This window comes from Ipomoea nil, unplaced genomic scaffold, assembly GCF_001879475.1.
Source record: "Ipomoea nil cultivar Tokyo-kokei standard unplaced genomic scaffold, Asagao_1.1 scaffold2555, whole genome shotgun sequence".
NCBI lineage: Eukaryota > Viridiplantae > Streptophyta > Magnoliopsida > Solanales > Convolvulaceae > Ipomoea > Ipomoea nil.
In genome coordinates, this window is record NW_017618983.1 from 365,276 (window position 1) to 381,265 (window position 15,990).

Genomic DNA, 15,990 nt, shown 5'->3' on the forward strand with positions numbered 1-15,990 from the left:
GCCTTGGAGTTTCTTGGGCAGGTCTCCGATGCATGGCCATATATGCCACACGTGAAACAAATCATGTGGATCCCTTCATAAGCAACCGAGCGCACCCGGCCTTTATAGTTAAACTTTGAAATCAACGGTTTGGTGATGTCCACCTCAACACATATCCTCGCGAACATCCCTCGTGAAACCAGACTAGTAGCTTGATCAACGCGAATGGATCTGCCGACTTTGTTCCCCAGCTTCCTGAGAAAAATAATATTATAGTATTCCGCCGGTAGACATGGGATCCTTACCCAAACCAAAACCTTCTTAGTCTTGTCTGAATATGGATCAAAGTTCGGCTTCCACGGCTTGACTAGCAAGTAATGATCCAAGATCATCCACGGGCCTTCAAACATGGCGAACTCCATGTCTTCGCCGGATCCAAACTGCACTATGAAGTAGCCATTATCAATGGCAATGAGATCCAGGCTCCCCTTCGGTTTCCACATTGTTGTCAGTCTGTGCAACAGGTACGCGTAACCCACGGATCTGCCCAATACCTTGATAATGAGCGCCTTCCTCCATGGCGCCCTGATTGCCTCCACCTCCGCCTTAGTCAGACGGATTGTTGGGCACAATGGGTCATCATCTTCTTCCTCTGAGTCCTCTCCTGAATCTTCTTCTTCCATCTCCACATCCCGTCGTTGAGGCTGCACTGTCCGTCCAATCAGACTGTCTGCGTACGTACGCTGAGTTGTCTCCGGTACCTGAGACGACAGAGGAACCGTTAGCGGAGAATCAGATCCATCATCCTTACTCACCTGCGTGGGCACCGTCAAGCAGTGCGCCACCATCCTGTCTGTCGGCGTTTCCTGGACGATCTCATCGTCCCTTTGGATTACCGTTGGTGCGATCAGCGACGGGCTTGCTGCCTTGCTGCCGAATCTCTTAGCCTTCTTCGTGCTCCGTTCAAGCAAATCCCGGTCTTCTTCCGACCGTTGGCTGGCGATCGATTTCTCAGATTGCATCATAGACGAGAGAAGTTTTGGTTCCCCCTATAATTTTTTTATTTAATTTATGGTATTTATTTTTATTTATGTATTAAATTTATATTTTAATTTAAATTACGTAGACATATTTTTATTTAATTTATTGAACTAAATTAAATAAATTAGAATATAGTTTATTTCATTATTTACATTTATCGGTAAATAAAAATTATCGATAAATTTCATTATTTCATTATTTTAGTATAAAATTAAAAATTATAATTATAAAGTTTAAATTATTAATTATAGAAAAGTGAATAAATAATAAATGATTTGCAGGTGTTTGAATGAGCAGGACCCACAAAAAAGATAGAAAAGAAGAGAAGGATTGGAGAGAAAATGTGGAAGAAAATTATAAGGTGATCTAGGAGTTGAACCAACAATGTGGGGAGGAAATGTGAGACCCATTACGAATACCCTAAATGACATTTTTTAATTGGACAATTATCTTCCTTTTTAACTAAAGATAGAGTCACCCACTCACCCAAGTGATTAGCACCAATAATTTTAGGCCATATTATGGGGTGAAAATATTAGAGAAAATTTTGGAGTGAAAAATATCAATGTATAAATTGTGAATATTTAAAATGTATAAATTTATAACATATATGTCCAACATTGCTTTTGTGAATATTTAAATATATAAGTACATAAATTTACTACATAGATTCATGCATTGATAGTTTTCCCTCCAAATTAACATAGATTGATTAAATAAATAATGTATAAATTTATATGTATTAGTGTAAATGTCGGGCTAGTTTATTAAAATTAGGAAAAAGGATCAAATAAACCATTTAATTTTTGATGAAAAATTAATTAGGTCCACAAATATAAAAAATAATCAATTACACACTTAACTGTTTAAAATTGTGCAATTAGACTTAATTTACAGGTAACCAACATGTTACCGATAAAACAAAAAAAATATATATATATATTTTAAAATTTATTTTTATTTGCTTGTGGCCGGCCGGCGACCTTCGCAGCCTCCTTCTAATCTGGAAGAAGATGTGTTCCATGTTTCCAGGTCTACCGAACAGAGGAGACATCCGTATTTAAATAAGAATTAAATAAATGAAAATAGTCAAATAGACTCTTAAACATTATACAAAAGAGCATTTAAACTACAGAACTTAAAAAATGTACAATTAAACACATGAACTTATTAAAATAAATCAAATAAGTCATATTTACCATTAACCAACGTGTTACCGGTAAAATTTCAATGACTTAGCATGTAGGTCACCGTTGACAGCCACCCACCATCGTTGACTGTCTCGGTAAAAAAGAGGAAAAGAAAAAAAAAACGATCATTGCTCGTTCTCCATGACCGGAAAAGGAGAAGGCAACAATCACGCTTATTCTTCTGAGAAAGAATGCGACCCTTCGTCGCCATTTTCAACTGAGGAAGAAGCCGACTAACGTCGCCTTCTTCTTTGAAGTAATATGAATAAAATAGTATAGTACAACCTTTGACCATACAAACTTAATGGTGTGGCTATGCATCTCAAAATCTGAAATTCAGAATAATGCAAGCCAAGGCGAACGCATCGTATATAGCGGACCTTTTGCAAACCTGCATAGATAATAAAGCCCACGTTGCAGGCAAACTTCTCCATGGCCATATCGTCCAACTTGGCCTCTCTTCCGATACTTTTCTTAGCAACCGCCTTACTGAGTTTTACTCGAAATGTGGTCTCACTCGGACTGCACGCCACATGTTCGATCAAATGCCTCAACCTAACATATGTTGGGGACATTTAAAGAGTAGGCTTTGTCCCACATTGCTTATCTACCTTTCTGTCTCCCACTATTTAAATTACCACTTATTTTAAAAGGCTTGAAGTATTATAAAGAGGGAACAAGGGGAGATCCCGCGCGGTGTGGTGGGGTCAAAGTTTTGGTCCGCACATTTTTTTAACTCCTAATTTTAAGGATGTTTGACCACCTTGTCCGCACACTATGTACAGAAACGTGAGGTGTGTGTGGATGATTAGTGGAGATCCTTCTCTTGCTCTCCCTCTTTGTAGGACTCATTTGGCTTGTAATGGAGGAGTGGTTTTCATACAACTAGTATATAAACCCACTGCTTCATAACATCAAGGGCACTGAAAGAAGAGATTACCTGAGAATTCTTAAAATACATGTTCTTGTGATTCTGTGTTTTCCTGTCGAAAGCAGCGACACCCTGGTCGCAAATGCTTTTAAGGAAGTGTATAACATACACGACACATATATAATTCTAGCAAAATTCTATACAACCTGTTCGAATTTCTTTCTGGTTTATTCACACAGCAGCATCGTCGCACGTCCTTTCTTTGAAGCAGCGATTCTATTACAAACCAAAGCTGCCTAACATTTTATTATTGTTGCTTTGTGAAACCAAAGCTGCCTAACATTTTATTATTGTTGCTTTGTGAAACCAAAGCTGCCTAACATTATTGTTATTGTTGATTTTCGAACCTGCTGCGATTATTATTATTATTGCCGCTGTTCCAACTGAAGCTGCTGCGCATCTTGTTACAATTATTCAACAGTTAAAAGCATTTGATCAGCTATGTCGCAGTCGACGAACAACAACTCTGATGTTGCTCCCATTGAACCTCTCACGGGCGGTTTAAACTACAAGAGATGGGCTGGTAAAGTCTTGATGCTTCTGGAGTCCAAAGATGTGGACTATGTCATTTTTGAAGATCCTGAGAAGCCTGCTGAGGTTGTGGTGCAGTCCACTGAGAAAACTGCTACAACCACGGAAACGCAAGCCACTTCAGCAGACTCAACTGCTGCAAAGTCGACTCCAGAGCAGTCGTCCACGACTCTCCAAGCATCTCGTACAAAATACGAGAAAGACAACAAAACTGCACGCGCGTTAATTCTCCAACGGGTGAGTAATCCACTTTTTGATATGTTTTCAGTGCATAAGTCTGCAAAAATGATCTGGGGGATGATGAAAGAAAAATATGGCGTTGATGACGTTGGAAGACGAAAATATGCTGTGAATCGCTGGCTACACTTCAAAATGACGGATGCCAAGCCGATTACAGAACAGGTACACGACTTTGAAAACTTGGTGGCTGATATGACATCTGAAGGGGCTGTGGTTAATGATGCCTTTTTGACCGACGCTTTGGTTGATAAACTACCTGACTCGTGGCTGGACTTCAAGAACAAGTCGAAACATGAACTCAAGAATCACACCCTGTAACAACTAATCCACACAATCAATATAGAGGAAGAAAATCGCCTGGTTCAAAAATCTGGTAATTTTTCTGACAATATCAATGCTAATGTAGTTGAAATGGGTGGGAGTTCTAACAGGTTAAAGCCTGGGGAAGGTGCCAGAAACCAAAAGAAAGGCTCAAAACCAAACAATAATAACCGTGTCAAAAACGGTAAAATTCAGAAAAAATGGAAAAACAACCCAGAATGTTACGTTTGTGGAAAACGTGGGCACAAAGCCAAATACTGCTATCACAGGAAAGGCTCAACAAACCAAACTGGTCAAAAGCCAAGCAATGAAGGACAACAACACCAAGCTAACATGGTGGAAAATCCAGAAGGTACCAAAATGGTAGCAGCTATAATAACTGAAGCAAACATGGTTGGAGATCCAGATGAGTGGGTTGTGGACACGGGAGCATCCCGTCATTTCTGCAACAACAAGGACCTGTTCAAGGTGCTCGAGCTCAACACTGGGGATGAACAAGTTTTTACGGGAAACTCCAGTATCGCTAAGGTAAGTGGTAGAGGGAAAATTGAGTTAATGCTTTATTCTGGAAAGCTTCTGTTATTGCAAAATGTGCTATATGTCCCTTCCCTGCGTAGAAACCTTATTTCCGGAGGCCTATTGAATAAGGCTGGAATAAAAATGGTGTTCGAGTCTGACCGTTTGGTTCTGACTCACTGTGGGAAATACCTGGGAAAGGGATATTTTCGTGCTGGCCTTTTTGTGTTAGATGCCTCTGTAGCTAGAAATCAAGTTGCTAGAGTAGGCTCTACTAAATGTGATCTCATTTCAAACAATGTTGCCAATAATAAAGCTTCCTCTTCTGCTTATATAGTTGTTTCTTTAAATCTTTGGCATGATAGATTAGGACACGTTGGCACCAAATGTTTAAACAGGCTAAAGAGCATGAATTTGTTGCCAAAATTGTCAAGTGAAGCATGCACACAATGTGAAATTTGTGTTGAATCAAAATTTGCTAGAAGTTCATTCTCAACAGTATGTAATAGAAAAACATCAATTTTAGAACTGATTCACTCGGATTTAGCCGATTTCAAAACCACTGAAAGTAAAGGTGGAAAACGTTACTACATTACGTTTATTGATGATTTTTCGCGTTTCACAAAACTTTATCTATTGAGATCAAAAGACGAAGCTGAACAGAAATTTGTGGTTTTTAAAAATGAAGTAGAAAACCAATTAGACAAAAAGATAAAAAGGCTTCGTTCTGATAGAGGGGGAGAATATGAATCAAATTCTCTTAAAATACTATGTGAAAGTTCTGGCATTATACATGAAGTTACTGCACCGTACACTCCCCAACAAAATGGCATTGCTGAGAGAAAAAACCGAACTCTCAAAGAGATGATTAATGCAATGCTAATCAGTTCAGGTGCTCCGGACTCTTTGTGGGGGGAAGCTGCTATAACAGCAAACCACATTCTAAATAGAGTACCGCACAAAGGGTTTGATAAAACACCCTATGAACTTTGGAAGGGGCATGCCCCAAACCTTAGTTACCTAAGAGTATGGGGCTGCTTAGCAAAAGTAGGTCTACCGTCCTTCAAAAGGCCCAACTTGGGACCTAAAACGACGGATGCCATCTTTGTTGGGTATGCTGAGAACAGTGCTGCATATAGATTCATGTACTTAGAAAATCGTACAATGTGTGAAGCTAGAGATGCTATTTTCTTTGAAACTGTTTTTCCTATGAAATCACCTTATCCCGCATCTGATGTTAGCCTTCAACAGAATTCTACGGACTCTTTTCCGAGTTTCTCAAACCCTACTGAGGAACCAAGAAGGAGTAAAAGAGCTAGAATAGAGAAAAATTTTGGTTCTAAGTTCATAACATACTTAACAGAATTGAAAGACATAAATGAGATTTGTGACCAGTTCATATGTCAATTGGTCCTAGAGGAAGAACCAAAAACCTTTCAAGAAGCTATGCGCTCAGTAGATTCTACATTATGGAAAGAGGCTGTCAGTGGTCCGCACATTTTTTTAACTCCTAATTTTAAGGATGTTTGACCACCTTGTCCGCACACTATGTACAGAAACGTGAGGTGTGTGTGGATGATTAGTGGAGATCCTTCTCTTGCTCTCCCTCTTTGTAGGACTCATTTGGCTTGTAATGGAGGAGTGGTTTTCATACAACTAGTATATAAACCCACTGCTTCATAACATCAAGGGCACTGAAAGAAGAGATTACCTGAGAATTCTTAAAATACATGTTCTTGTGATTCTGTGTTTTCCTGTCGAAAGCAGCGACACCCTGGTCGCAAATGCTTTTAAGGAAGTGTATAACATACACGACACATATATAATTCTAGCAAAATTCTATACAACCTGTTCGAATTTCTTTCTGGTTTATTCGCACAGCAGCATCGTCGCACGTCCTTTCTTTGAAGCAGCGATTCTATTACAAACCAAAGCTGCCTAACATTTTATTATTGTTGCTTTGTGAAACCAAAGCTGCCTAACATTTTATTATTGTTGCTTTGTGAAACCAAAGCTGCCTAACATTATTGTTATTGTTGATTTTCGAACCTGCTGCGATTATTATTATTATTGCCGCTGTTCCAACTGAAGCTGCTGCGCATCTTGTTACAATTATTCAACAACATATACTCTTGGCATGCGATGCTGACTGCCCACTGTAAAGCTGGCCAGTTAGAGCATGCTACCGAACTGTTTGTTAAAATGCCTGAGAGGAATAGTGTGTCGTGGAACACTATGATTAGCGCTTTAGCTCGAAATGGGTATGAAAGCAAAGCCTTGGAGGTTTACAATATGATGAATTCAGGTGGTTTTGAGCCAACTCATATCACCTTGGCGAGCGTTTTGAGTGCTTGTGGTGGGTTGAGGGGTAAGGAGTTTGGGAGAGTGAGTCATGGTTTGGCTGTAAAATATGGTCTTGACAAAAATGTCTACGTTGGAAATGCATTGTTAAGTATGTATGTAAAATGTGGATGTGGTGGGGATGCAATCAAGGTGTTTGGAGATTTTCCAGAGCGTAATGAGGTTTCCTTCACAGCAATGATGTCGGGGTTGGTTGAGATTGATCAAGTCGAAGAGGCTTTTAACATGTTTAGGTTGATGCAGCGGAATGGGTTTAGGATTGATTCTGTTTCATTGTCCAGTGTTCTCAGAGTTTGTGCTAAAGGTGATGGCGGGGACTTTGTTATTGATGACATTAATGCTTGGTATATGTGTAATGTGCCTGGGAAACAAGTCCACAGTCTTGTTGTTAAACTTGGATTTGAAAGTGATCTTCGCTTGTGTAACTCGTTACTTGACATGTATGTGAAAAACAAGGATATGGGCAGTGCTGAAGTACTTTTTGGGGACCTGCCTGAAGTTAGTACTGTTTCTTGGAATATTATGATAGGCGGATTTGGCCAGAACTATGAAAAGAAAAGAGCAATGGAATACATGGAAAAGATGCAGAGTTGTGGTTATGAACCTGATGAGGTTACTTATATTAATATGCTGGCAGCTTGTGTCAAATCCGGGGATGTTGAAGCTGGGTGTTGGCTATTTGAGAGAATGGCATGCCCAAGCTTGAGCTCATGGAATGCTATGCTTTCAGGCTACTCACAGAATGGGGATCACTGTGAAGCCATAAACCTTTTCAGGAAAATGCAGTTTCAAAATGAGCGACCTGATCGAACCACTTTGGCTATCATACTCACATCCTGTGCAGAAATAGCACTTTTGGAATATGGGAAGCAGATTCATGCTGCCTCATTTAAAAATGATGTTCCAGGTGACATATATGTAGCTAGCAGTCTTATTGGCATGTACTCAAAATGTGGTTGGGTAAAAGTGGCAAAATGTATATTTAAGAGATTGCCTCAGTTAGATATAGTATGTTGGAATTCTATGATCTCGGGTTTGAACCTTAATTCATTGGACAAAGAAGCATTTTCCTTCTTTAAGGAAATGCTACAGATGGGAATGCCACCTAGTGAATTCTCTTATGCAACTGTACTCAGTAGTTGTGCAAGATTATCTTCCCTTGCATTGGGGACTCAGGTTCATGGCATGATAGCTAGAGGTGGATATGCGAATGATGTTGTTGTGGGAAGTGCTCTGATCAATATGTATTCTAAATGTGGTGATATAGATGGGGCCCGTCTTTGCTTTGACATGATGCCCTGTAAAAACACTATTACCTGGAATGAGATGATACATGGGTATGCACAGAATGGGTGTGGAGATAAAGCTATTTTCTTATATGAGCAGATGATTGAAACAGGAAATAAGCCTGATGGTGTAACATTTATTGCTGTGTTAACTGCTTGTACCCATTCAGGATTGGTAGATCGGGGGATAAGAATTTTCCACTTAATGGAGCTAGAATATGGAGTGGAGCCACTGGTTGATCATTACACTTGTATTATCGATTGTTTGGGTCGTGCAGGTCGGTTTGATGAAGTGGAAGAACTTCTAAATAAGATGCCATACAAAGATGACCCAATTATATGGGAGGTATTGCTTAGTACATGTAGGGTTCATATGAATGTAAGTTTAGCAAGAAGAGCTGCAGCAGAGCTTTTCCGGTTGGATCCAGAGAATTCTGCCCCTTACGTGCTTCTAGCAAATGTGTATTCATCTCTGGGAAGATGGGATGAATCAAAGGGTGTTAGAGAAATGATGGTTGAAGGGAAGGTAGTCAAGGATTCCGGTTTTAGCTGGGTTGAAAATCAGAATGGAATTGAAGAAAATGGGGGGGGGGGGGGGGGGGGCTTATAATGTGTCTTCACATTAATGAAACAGGAGAATGGTAAAACTAGTTGTTGCATTCAAAGATAATTGATGTGGGCATTTTCTAGTGTTTCATCCACAATTGGGTTGGTTTGCATTGGTCTCATCTTTTTGAGCGGAAGCCAAGAGAATTAGAATTAGGTTGGAGTGGAGTATGCCTAGATGTCTTAATAACATCAAATGTAGCGAGCCATCCTCTTCCAATTGGTGATGATAAGAAACCTTGGCCAACAAAGGAAAGAGGTGTTCCGGTTTAGCGTGAGGTATGGCTGGATGTCTTAACATAACATTCATTGTATGCCATGAGCTGGCCCTTGCTTTTGCTCTGTGTCAAATTATGTGGATGTGCATCAAAGCTAACTATTAGCTTAAAACAGAAAATATGAGTTCTGGTTATTTAAAAGTTATGCTTTAGTGTGCCATAGGTCTCTTATATTGTGAGATTTGCATTTGGTTGCTGCTTGTCTAATCATCATTTTGGTCAAATGAGTAAAGTTGGAATTTTTGTGAAGGGCACTGCAGTTGTTGTCTGCTAGGAGATTTGTTAATGGAGAAATAATTAAGATTCAACTCATTCAAGAAAAGAAATTTCAGCAAAAATAAATGATATGTCAAGCTTCAAGAGGCATCTTTGTGCAAGAAGTATATACCATTCTTTTTAAAATACAGTTCCATCTGTACAGTGGCAATACTAGTTTTCCCAGAATCATTCCAATTTCATATTTAGAATTCTGATACTAGTAGCAATCTGCAGAATAAGCTTTATTTTTATTTTTATGAAGGCTTTCTCATACTTTTTTTTTTTTTTTTTTAATTTTTTTAATTTTTATTTTTGCTGGATGCTCCATTATGTATCTGTTTTAATTATATTTTTAGATTAAAAAAAAAAGTGAAAATAGCAATTCAAATATACATTTTAGCAAAGATACAAGCTAGTGTTGAAGCTGAAAAGCCTGAAATTATTTGGTACTAATCATACTTATGATGATGCACACCCTAGGGATCTAATTAGTGTACTATATGCAAATTTATGTCATAAAGCAATAGCAGCAACAGATAATTATTAGGAACAAATGTTTTCAAAGACAGTTACGCATTTAATTACCATAGTCAGTATATACTATATAGGCACGGTAGATAATAATATGTTTCAAAATTATTCTGGAAATTTGAAATTTAACAGTGTCTATTTTAAGAGTACATAGAACTCACAAAAATTGCTGACTCTATCGCTGTGTTATTTACTTCATGCTCCTTCTGTAAAATGATTTGCATTGCATCTTTCTCCTGTGAGAACTTTCCAGGAAAATATATTTTGATAATGGATGTCAAGATCCAGCTAATTGGAAAATTAGGGCCAGAAACAAAAATCATTTTAATTTTCATTTGTTATGATGAGGGTTGAGAAAAGTACAAAATATGTACTGCTAATGGAGTATGGAACCCCTAAATTGATTGATATTTTGGGGCTTTGAATTTTTATTTTATTTTATTTTAATATAGTTTATTTTTTAATGCATGAATAACTGTATGACTATTGCAGGATGGCTTTGATTACCACTAATCAAAATTTAAAAATGACTGCAGCTGCTGAACTTTGCTATGTTATATACTACTTCATCTCATCTTTAAAATGATGGAATAAACTGTAAATCTTCTTTAATGAAAACCAGCATATTAAGATGTTTGGTGTCCATAATCTAGTCTAGGTTACTTCATGCTGTTGCTTTAGCTTAGGATGGTATTTTTTTATGGAATCAATCCTTCTTGAACTGGCTGGCTGTTTACTGGCTGTTTAGATGAAAGGAGTTTATGGATTTTCACAAGCCTCTCTTGTTTCAGTTCTTATGAGCAGAATTTGTCAACAACCACATTTATCGGAGAGACATCCTTTGCCATTTTGGGCCTCGTTTTATTCGCACATCTTATTGGGAATACGCAGGTAAATGTTTCTGTCATCCTTTTTTAACTTCCACAACTATGTCCTTTCTATTGAATGAATTTGCCTTGATTTTTATGGAGAAATGTGTTTCTTTGTTTAATTTTTCCATGGCCACTCATTGACGTTTGACAGTCCCTTATCTCTTTTTCCAGAAGGCCTTTATTTTGTTGATGGATTTTTACTATGCATGGCTACTAGATGCCCCTGTATCTATTATTAATTAAAACGTTGTAGGTGTGGAAAGGCATATTGGAGAAGAACATTTGTATTTGTTGAGGATCAATATAACATAATAAATTTGTGTTCTCACAAATAGCTTAAAATCTAGTTAAAGTGTAGTACATATTTCAATATGCTATCAAGAGGAGACGAAAGGTGAACAACCATAAGTGCAAGTGCTACCCCCTTACTCAATAGATTACATTCGTGATCGAAATGGGTGCTTGTTATTTGTTAAACAGCAGTGTTACACAAAGAATGAATGTATGTAGTAGTCTTATATAGAAACATACATACATACATACATACATGAATTCCACTATGATCATCATAATCATTGCATTTTGTTTCTCAGACCACCAAGAGGACTAAAACCTTTTGCCTCCACATTTTGTTCAACACACTTGCAGCTCTGAATATTGAGATTTGTACCACATCTCAAACATAAACCCTTGCATTGGGGATCACAGATGGCATCAAGACTGATTTCTATGTGCACCAAGTCTCTTATATTCTTTGAGATGTCAATGGTTCTGTTTTCCAAAGGAAAATAAAGTTGATCTTCAATATCAATCATAGAATCGTCGTCATCTTCCTCTACTGCTTCAAAATTCTTGGATCCAAACATTGTACCCATGTCCAGGGTGTCTGCTTCCTTAATGGGTTCTTCACTCAGCAAGAGTGAGAAGTTAGAAAAAATAGTTTCAGGAGCTGGTTCACCACACCTTCAAACAGATTATGCATTACTTCAAATTATCCATGAACAGAAGAACAAAAAATTCAATCTTTATTATTTTTTTATTTTTTTCTGCGGAATCAGAAAATGTAAATAAAGAGAAGAAGGAAAAGCAAATTACAGTACCTACCTGTTGCAATCAAGAGTAATGACTGTTCGGATAATCCCATCGAGCCTGATCACCTTGTGCTTCTTGGTGGTTACATCGAGTGAAACCAGCACCGGCGTCCCTTCCGGGTAATCCTTGACGTCTTTGGTAACCCTGATTCCCATCACCGAAGCGCGAGACTTAGAAACCTTAGTGGAAAGCTTCCCAAGGCCAAGCCTTTCTAGGGTGGTGCAATACTCCAAGTGCGAAACCGAAGGATTTCTTCGGTAAACCACAGCACCTTCCCATGGTGAGCCCTCATCTTCTTCTTCTTCTTCTTCTTCTTCTTGGTCTAGTTCATCCCAATCAAAATCGGAAGAAATCTCCTCCTTATTCAGAGCAAACCCCTGATTTCTAACTGTGAATTTCAAGCTTCGGGGTGGAGCTTTTTGGAAAATAGTATTTCTTCTTTCGGCAGTAGAGAAAAGATTGTAATGTAGCTTGATTTGGGAAAGATTGGCATATTGCAGAATGGTGTTTGAGGCGAATGAAACAGCCATTTTCGATAAACCCTACACCCTCAGCTTTTATTTCATCTTTAACTGCGCCTTATCTTCTTCTCCTTTAACATCACACCAGTCTTTTGTCAAGTATCAATATACTATATATTTTATTTATTTAAAAGAAAAAAAAAACAACAAATTATACCATTTGAATTAAAAATTAACACACATTTCGTTCAAAACAAGCATTCATTTCAACTAAGTAATTTTTAATTAACGCAAATAGCATGTGAAGAAGGTTGATAATGGTTACAGTGAAGGAAGAAATAAGAGTTTAATATTCATGCCACTTGTCATAAATATAGTTAAAATCCAAATATCATTATCAAGCTCAATAAATACAATTTTATAGAAGAGCTGAGTTAGTTAACATTATAATTTGGTGGGGAAAAATAAAATATAAATTTAAATTACATTATATTTAATAAATATATGAATCTAATAACTGAGAATTGAAATAAAAAAGTGAATAAAATTAAAATATTATTATATAATAATAATTAAAAAAATATAAAATAAATATTATCATAGAATTACAATTTTACAAAGTGTGACCTTAAAAATTAGGATTATACTCCGTATTAAACTATATTTCTGAGAGAGAGAGAGAGAGAATTCCCGCAGTTTGTTTTCACAAGTCGTCTTGAGTCTTGAATCTTGATAATTGGGTACATTTGATTTCATTGTTATTTTGAATATTCTCTCTAGTGTGGAAAGTAAAGCAAGGATTTGTGAAAGTTGTTTAGCTTGATGTGATTTTATTTGTGGAAATTAGTTTGATGGCTGAGCTGAAAAAACTTTGTGGCTTTTTGTGGCCTTTTCTGGTGTCATTCTTCATACTCGAATCTTTTTCTAGGTTTAGAAGCACTTTGGGGGTGAATTGTAGCTTGAAATTGCATCTGGGCTCCTCGTAAGACCCGCGCACTACTTTTCTTGGCGTGTCAACGGGGTGCTTTGACTAGAACTGGAGAAGAATGTTCTCATATCTTTACTTATTGAGACACTAGCTATAATATGATTTCCATAAACCCTTTGAATCCCATTTCCTAAATATCTCTAATCTGCAAAATATATATATGATACAGGGAAATAGGAAGAAGAATATCAAAAATGAAGAATGGGGATAGTAGCACTTGGGTGCCAGTAGTTGAGGAGTTCACATTTGCTGCCAATTCAGCTCCCTTCAATAATTGTCATGCTTCCACTATAGTCGAGGTTGCTCCAAGCTCTGCCTGCATACTGCATTCTATACCAATTCGTAAACAACTGAATCAGATTCCCACTGATATTTTGTTATTATGCTTTTAGGTCAATAAAGATCATTTCTTGGTGGCTTATTTTGGTGGTTCAGTTGAGGGGGCTCCTGATGTCAAAATCTGGGCACAAACTTACAAGGTCATCTTTTTATATATGTGGTTCATTTCCTACCCTCTCATCATAACTTCACTACAATGTAGCCAATTTAGATCGTATAATCAAATTTTCACTTCACAAGTTAGTTTATGGATATGGTTTGAGCAGGATGGGAATTGGCACCCCCCTATTGTAGCTGATGATGAACTGAATGTTTCAATGTGGAATCCTGTACTGTTCAAGCTTCCTTCCAGTGAATTGCTTCTGTTCTATAAGATTGGGACAAATGTTCAAAGGTAAATGTAATATTTTAGCTCAGCAATTTCAATTGTGGCTTAAACAGTTGGGTATGGTATCACGTGTTCAAGAATCAAGATTGCAAATGAAATGTATGAGCTAGAGTTAGATATGTTTGATGAACACAGTTGGAGCGGATGCATGAAGCGATCTTATGATGGCGGTGTGACATGGAATGAGAGAGAACAGCTCCCCCCTGGTATACTAGGACCAATAAAGAACAAGGTATGAGCGGTTCGTTCAAACATTTTTTATTCCCTTATGATTATGGTTACAATAAGTTGCAATTGCTTCTTATTCCAGCCTCTGTTACTGGAAAGTGGAACCTTGCTTTGTGGATCTTCTGTTGAGAGTTGGAATTCATGGGGAGCATGGATGGAGGTATTACCTGTAAACAACATACTTTTAACGTGTATGTTAAGATTTGGACAGGACAGTTGGCTCAATTTCTGTAAACTACAGATGACGGGTGATTCTGGCAGAACATGGAGAAAGTATGGACCAATATACATTAAGAATAACAGTCTAAGCGTGATCCAACCTGTTCCTTACCAGACTGCCAGAGGGAGTTTGCGGGTTTTACTGAGATCGTTTACTGGCATTGATAAAATTTGCATGTCTGAGTCCCACGATGGTGGTTATAACTGGGATTATGCAAAGCCCACTGAATTGCCAAACCCGAATTCAGGTTATTATCAATGGTTTTTAAAGTTGAGTTTGTTATGATTAGAATAGGTGAAGAGATCTGTGATCGTAAAGTTTGCTCTGATAGTTGAAAGGAAAATGAGAGATTGAGTTGGTGCTTAATTGAAGTTTGTGTGATAATGATGGATCAGGAATTGATGGTGTTAAACTGAAGGATGGTCGAGTGTTGGTAGCTTACAACACAATCTCGAGGGGTGTTCTGAAAGTTGCAGTTTCTGAAGATGATGGGGAGTCGTGGCATGATGTTGCAACATTAGAGGATACATCAGGGATGGAGTTCTCTTATCCAGCTGTGATCCAAGCAAGTGATGGATTAGTTCATATCACATATACATACAATAGAACTCAGATCAAGGTAACAACATATTACATATATAATTAATTTGGTGAATGCTTTAGGACTATCAATCATTTTTGCTATATATATATATATATATAATATGAGTGTTGTGTTGTGTTTTCCAGCATGTAGTGTTTCAGCCTAATTAATGAAGTAAAGATGGCGTTCCGCAGTTGGTTGAAGAAGGCGGTATGTGTGTGAGTGGTGGAAGAGTGATGTGATTTGATGAGTTTGTGTATGTGAATATGTGATGCTAATTGCTGCCTACCTGCATTTATTAATTTGTATTGTAAACGACTAAATGAGTAGATTTGCATAATAAATAGACACTTCTACCAGCATGGCTTACATAAATTAATTTGTTGAAGACTGAAGAGGACAACTCCATCCAATAATCCTCTCTCTGCCCACACCATTCTTGATTTAACTTGAAAATGAATGTCCAGTGGAAGAAGAAGAAGCTGTAGTTATCAGGGAAGTGTTGAGCTGGGTTAAGGCCAAAAGTTTAGATAACATTCTTGTTAGAGACAAACTCCCTACAGGTGGTCAATGCTTAAATTCTTACCGGGGAGTTTATTCCTTTCATTTGATTATTAAGGATATCAAAAATCTGTTGAGTAGTTTCTCTAGTGTGTTTGTATCTCGACAGCGAACCGGATTGCACATTTGTTAGCTAGGCAAACCGCTTGGTTGTTCTGAATGGTTTCATAGTCCTCCACCTATCATTTG

The 15,990-nt window shown here is 37.7% G+C and overlaps 3 protein-coding genes across 6 annotated transcripts; 2 read left to right on the plus strand and 1 right to left on the minus strand.

Moving 5' to 3' along the window:
• Positions 1-966: 966 nt before the first annotated feature.
• Positions 967-15,595, plus strand: LOC109153887. Of its 4 annotated transcripts, none has more exons than XM_019301784.1 (10): positions 967-970; positions 10,723-10,727; positions 13,652-13,781; positions 13,875-13,961; positions 14,088-14,215; positions 14,345-14,441; positions 14,520-14,597; positions 14,679-14,904; positions 15,053-15,276; positions 15,387-15,594. In XM_019301784.1, the coding sequence occupies exons 3-10, from the start codon at positions 13,677-13,679 to the stop codon at positions 15,408-15,410; spliced, it is 969 nt and encodes a 322-aa protein (XP_019157329.1). In that variant the 5' UTR covers positions 967-970; positions 10,723-10,727; positions 13,652-13,676; the 3' UTR covers positions 15,411-15,594. The 4 variants fall into 4 exon arrangements, with proteins under 4 accessions (XP_019157329.1, XP_019157328.1, XP_019157330.1 ...); XM_019301785.1 differs by lacking the exons at positions 967-970; positions 10,723-10,727 and adding exons at positions 13,229-13,234; positions 13,423-13,476; XM_019301783.1 differs by lacking the exons at positions 967-970; positions 10,723-10,727 and adding an exon at positions 13,180-13,234.
• Positions 2,504-9,474, plus strand: LOC109153886 (pentatricopeptide repeat-containing protein At4g20770-like). The gene is made up of 2 exons (XM_019301780.1): positions 2,504-2,770; positions 6,874-9,474. Exons 1-2 carry the CDS (start codon positions 2,555-2,557, stop codon positions 9,004-9,006), a joined length of 2,349 nt encoding a protein of 782 aa, XP_019157325.1. The 5' UTR covers positions 2,504-2,554; the 3' UTR covers positions 9,007-9,474.
• On the minus strand, positions 11,210-12,628 carry LOC109153888. The gene is made up of 2 exons (XM_019301786.1): positions 12,046-12,628; positions 11,210-11,904 (listed from the first exon to the last, which is right to left on the minus strand). The coding sequence occupies exons 1-2, from the start codon at positions 12,561-12,563 to the stop codon at positions 11,514-11,516; spliced, it is 909 nt and encodes a 302-aa protein (XP_019157331.1). The 5' UTR covers positions 12,564-12,628; the 3' UTR covers positions 11,210-11,513.
• Positions 15,596-15,990: the final 395 nt, after the last annotated feature.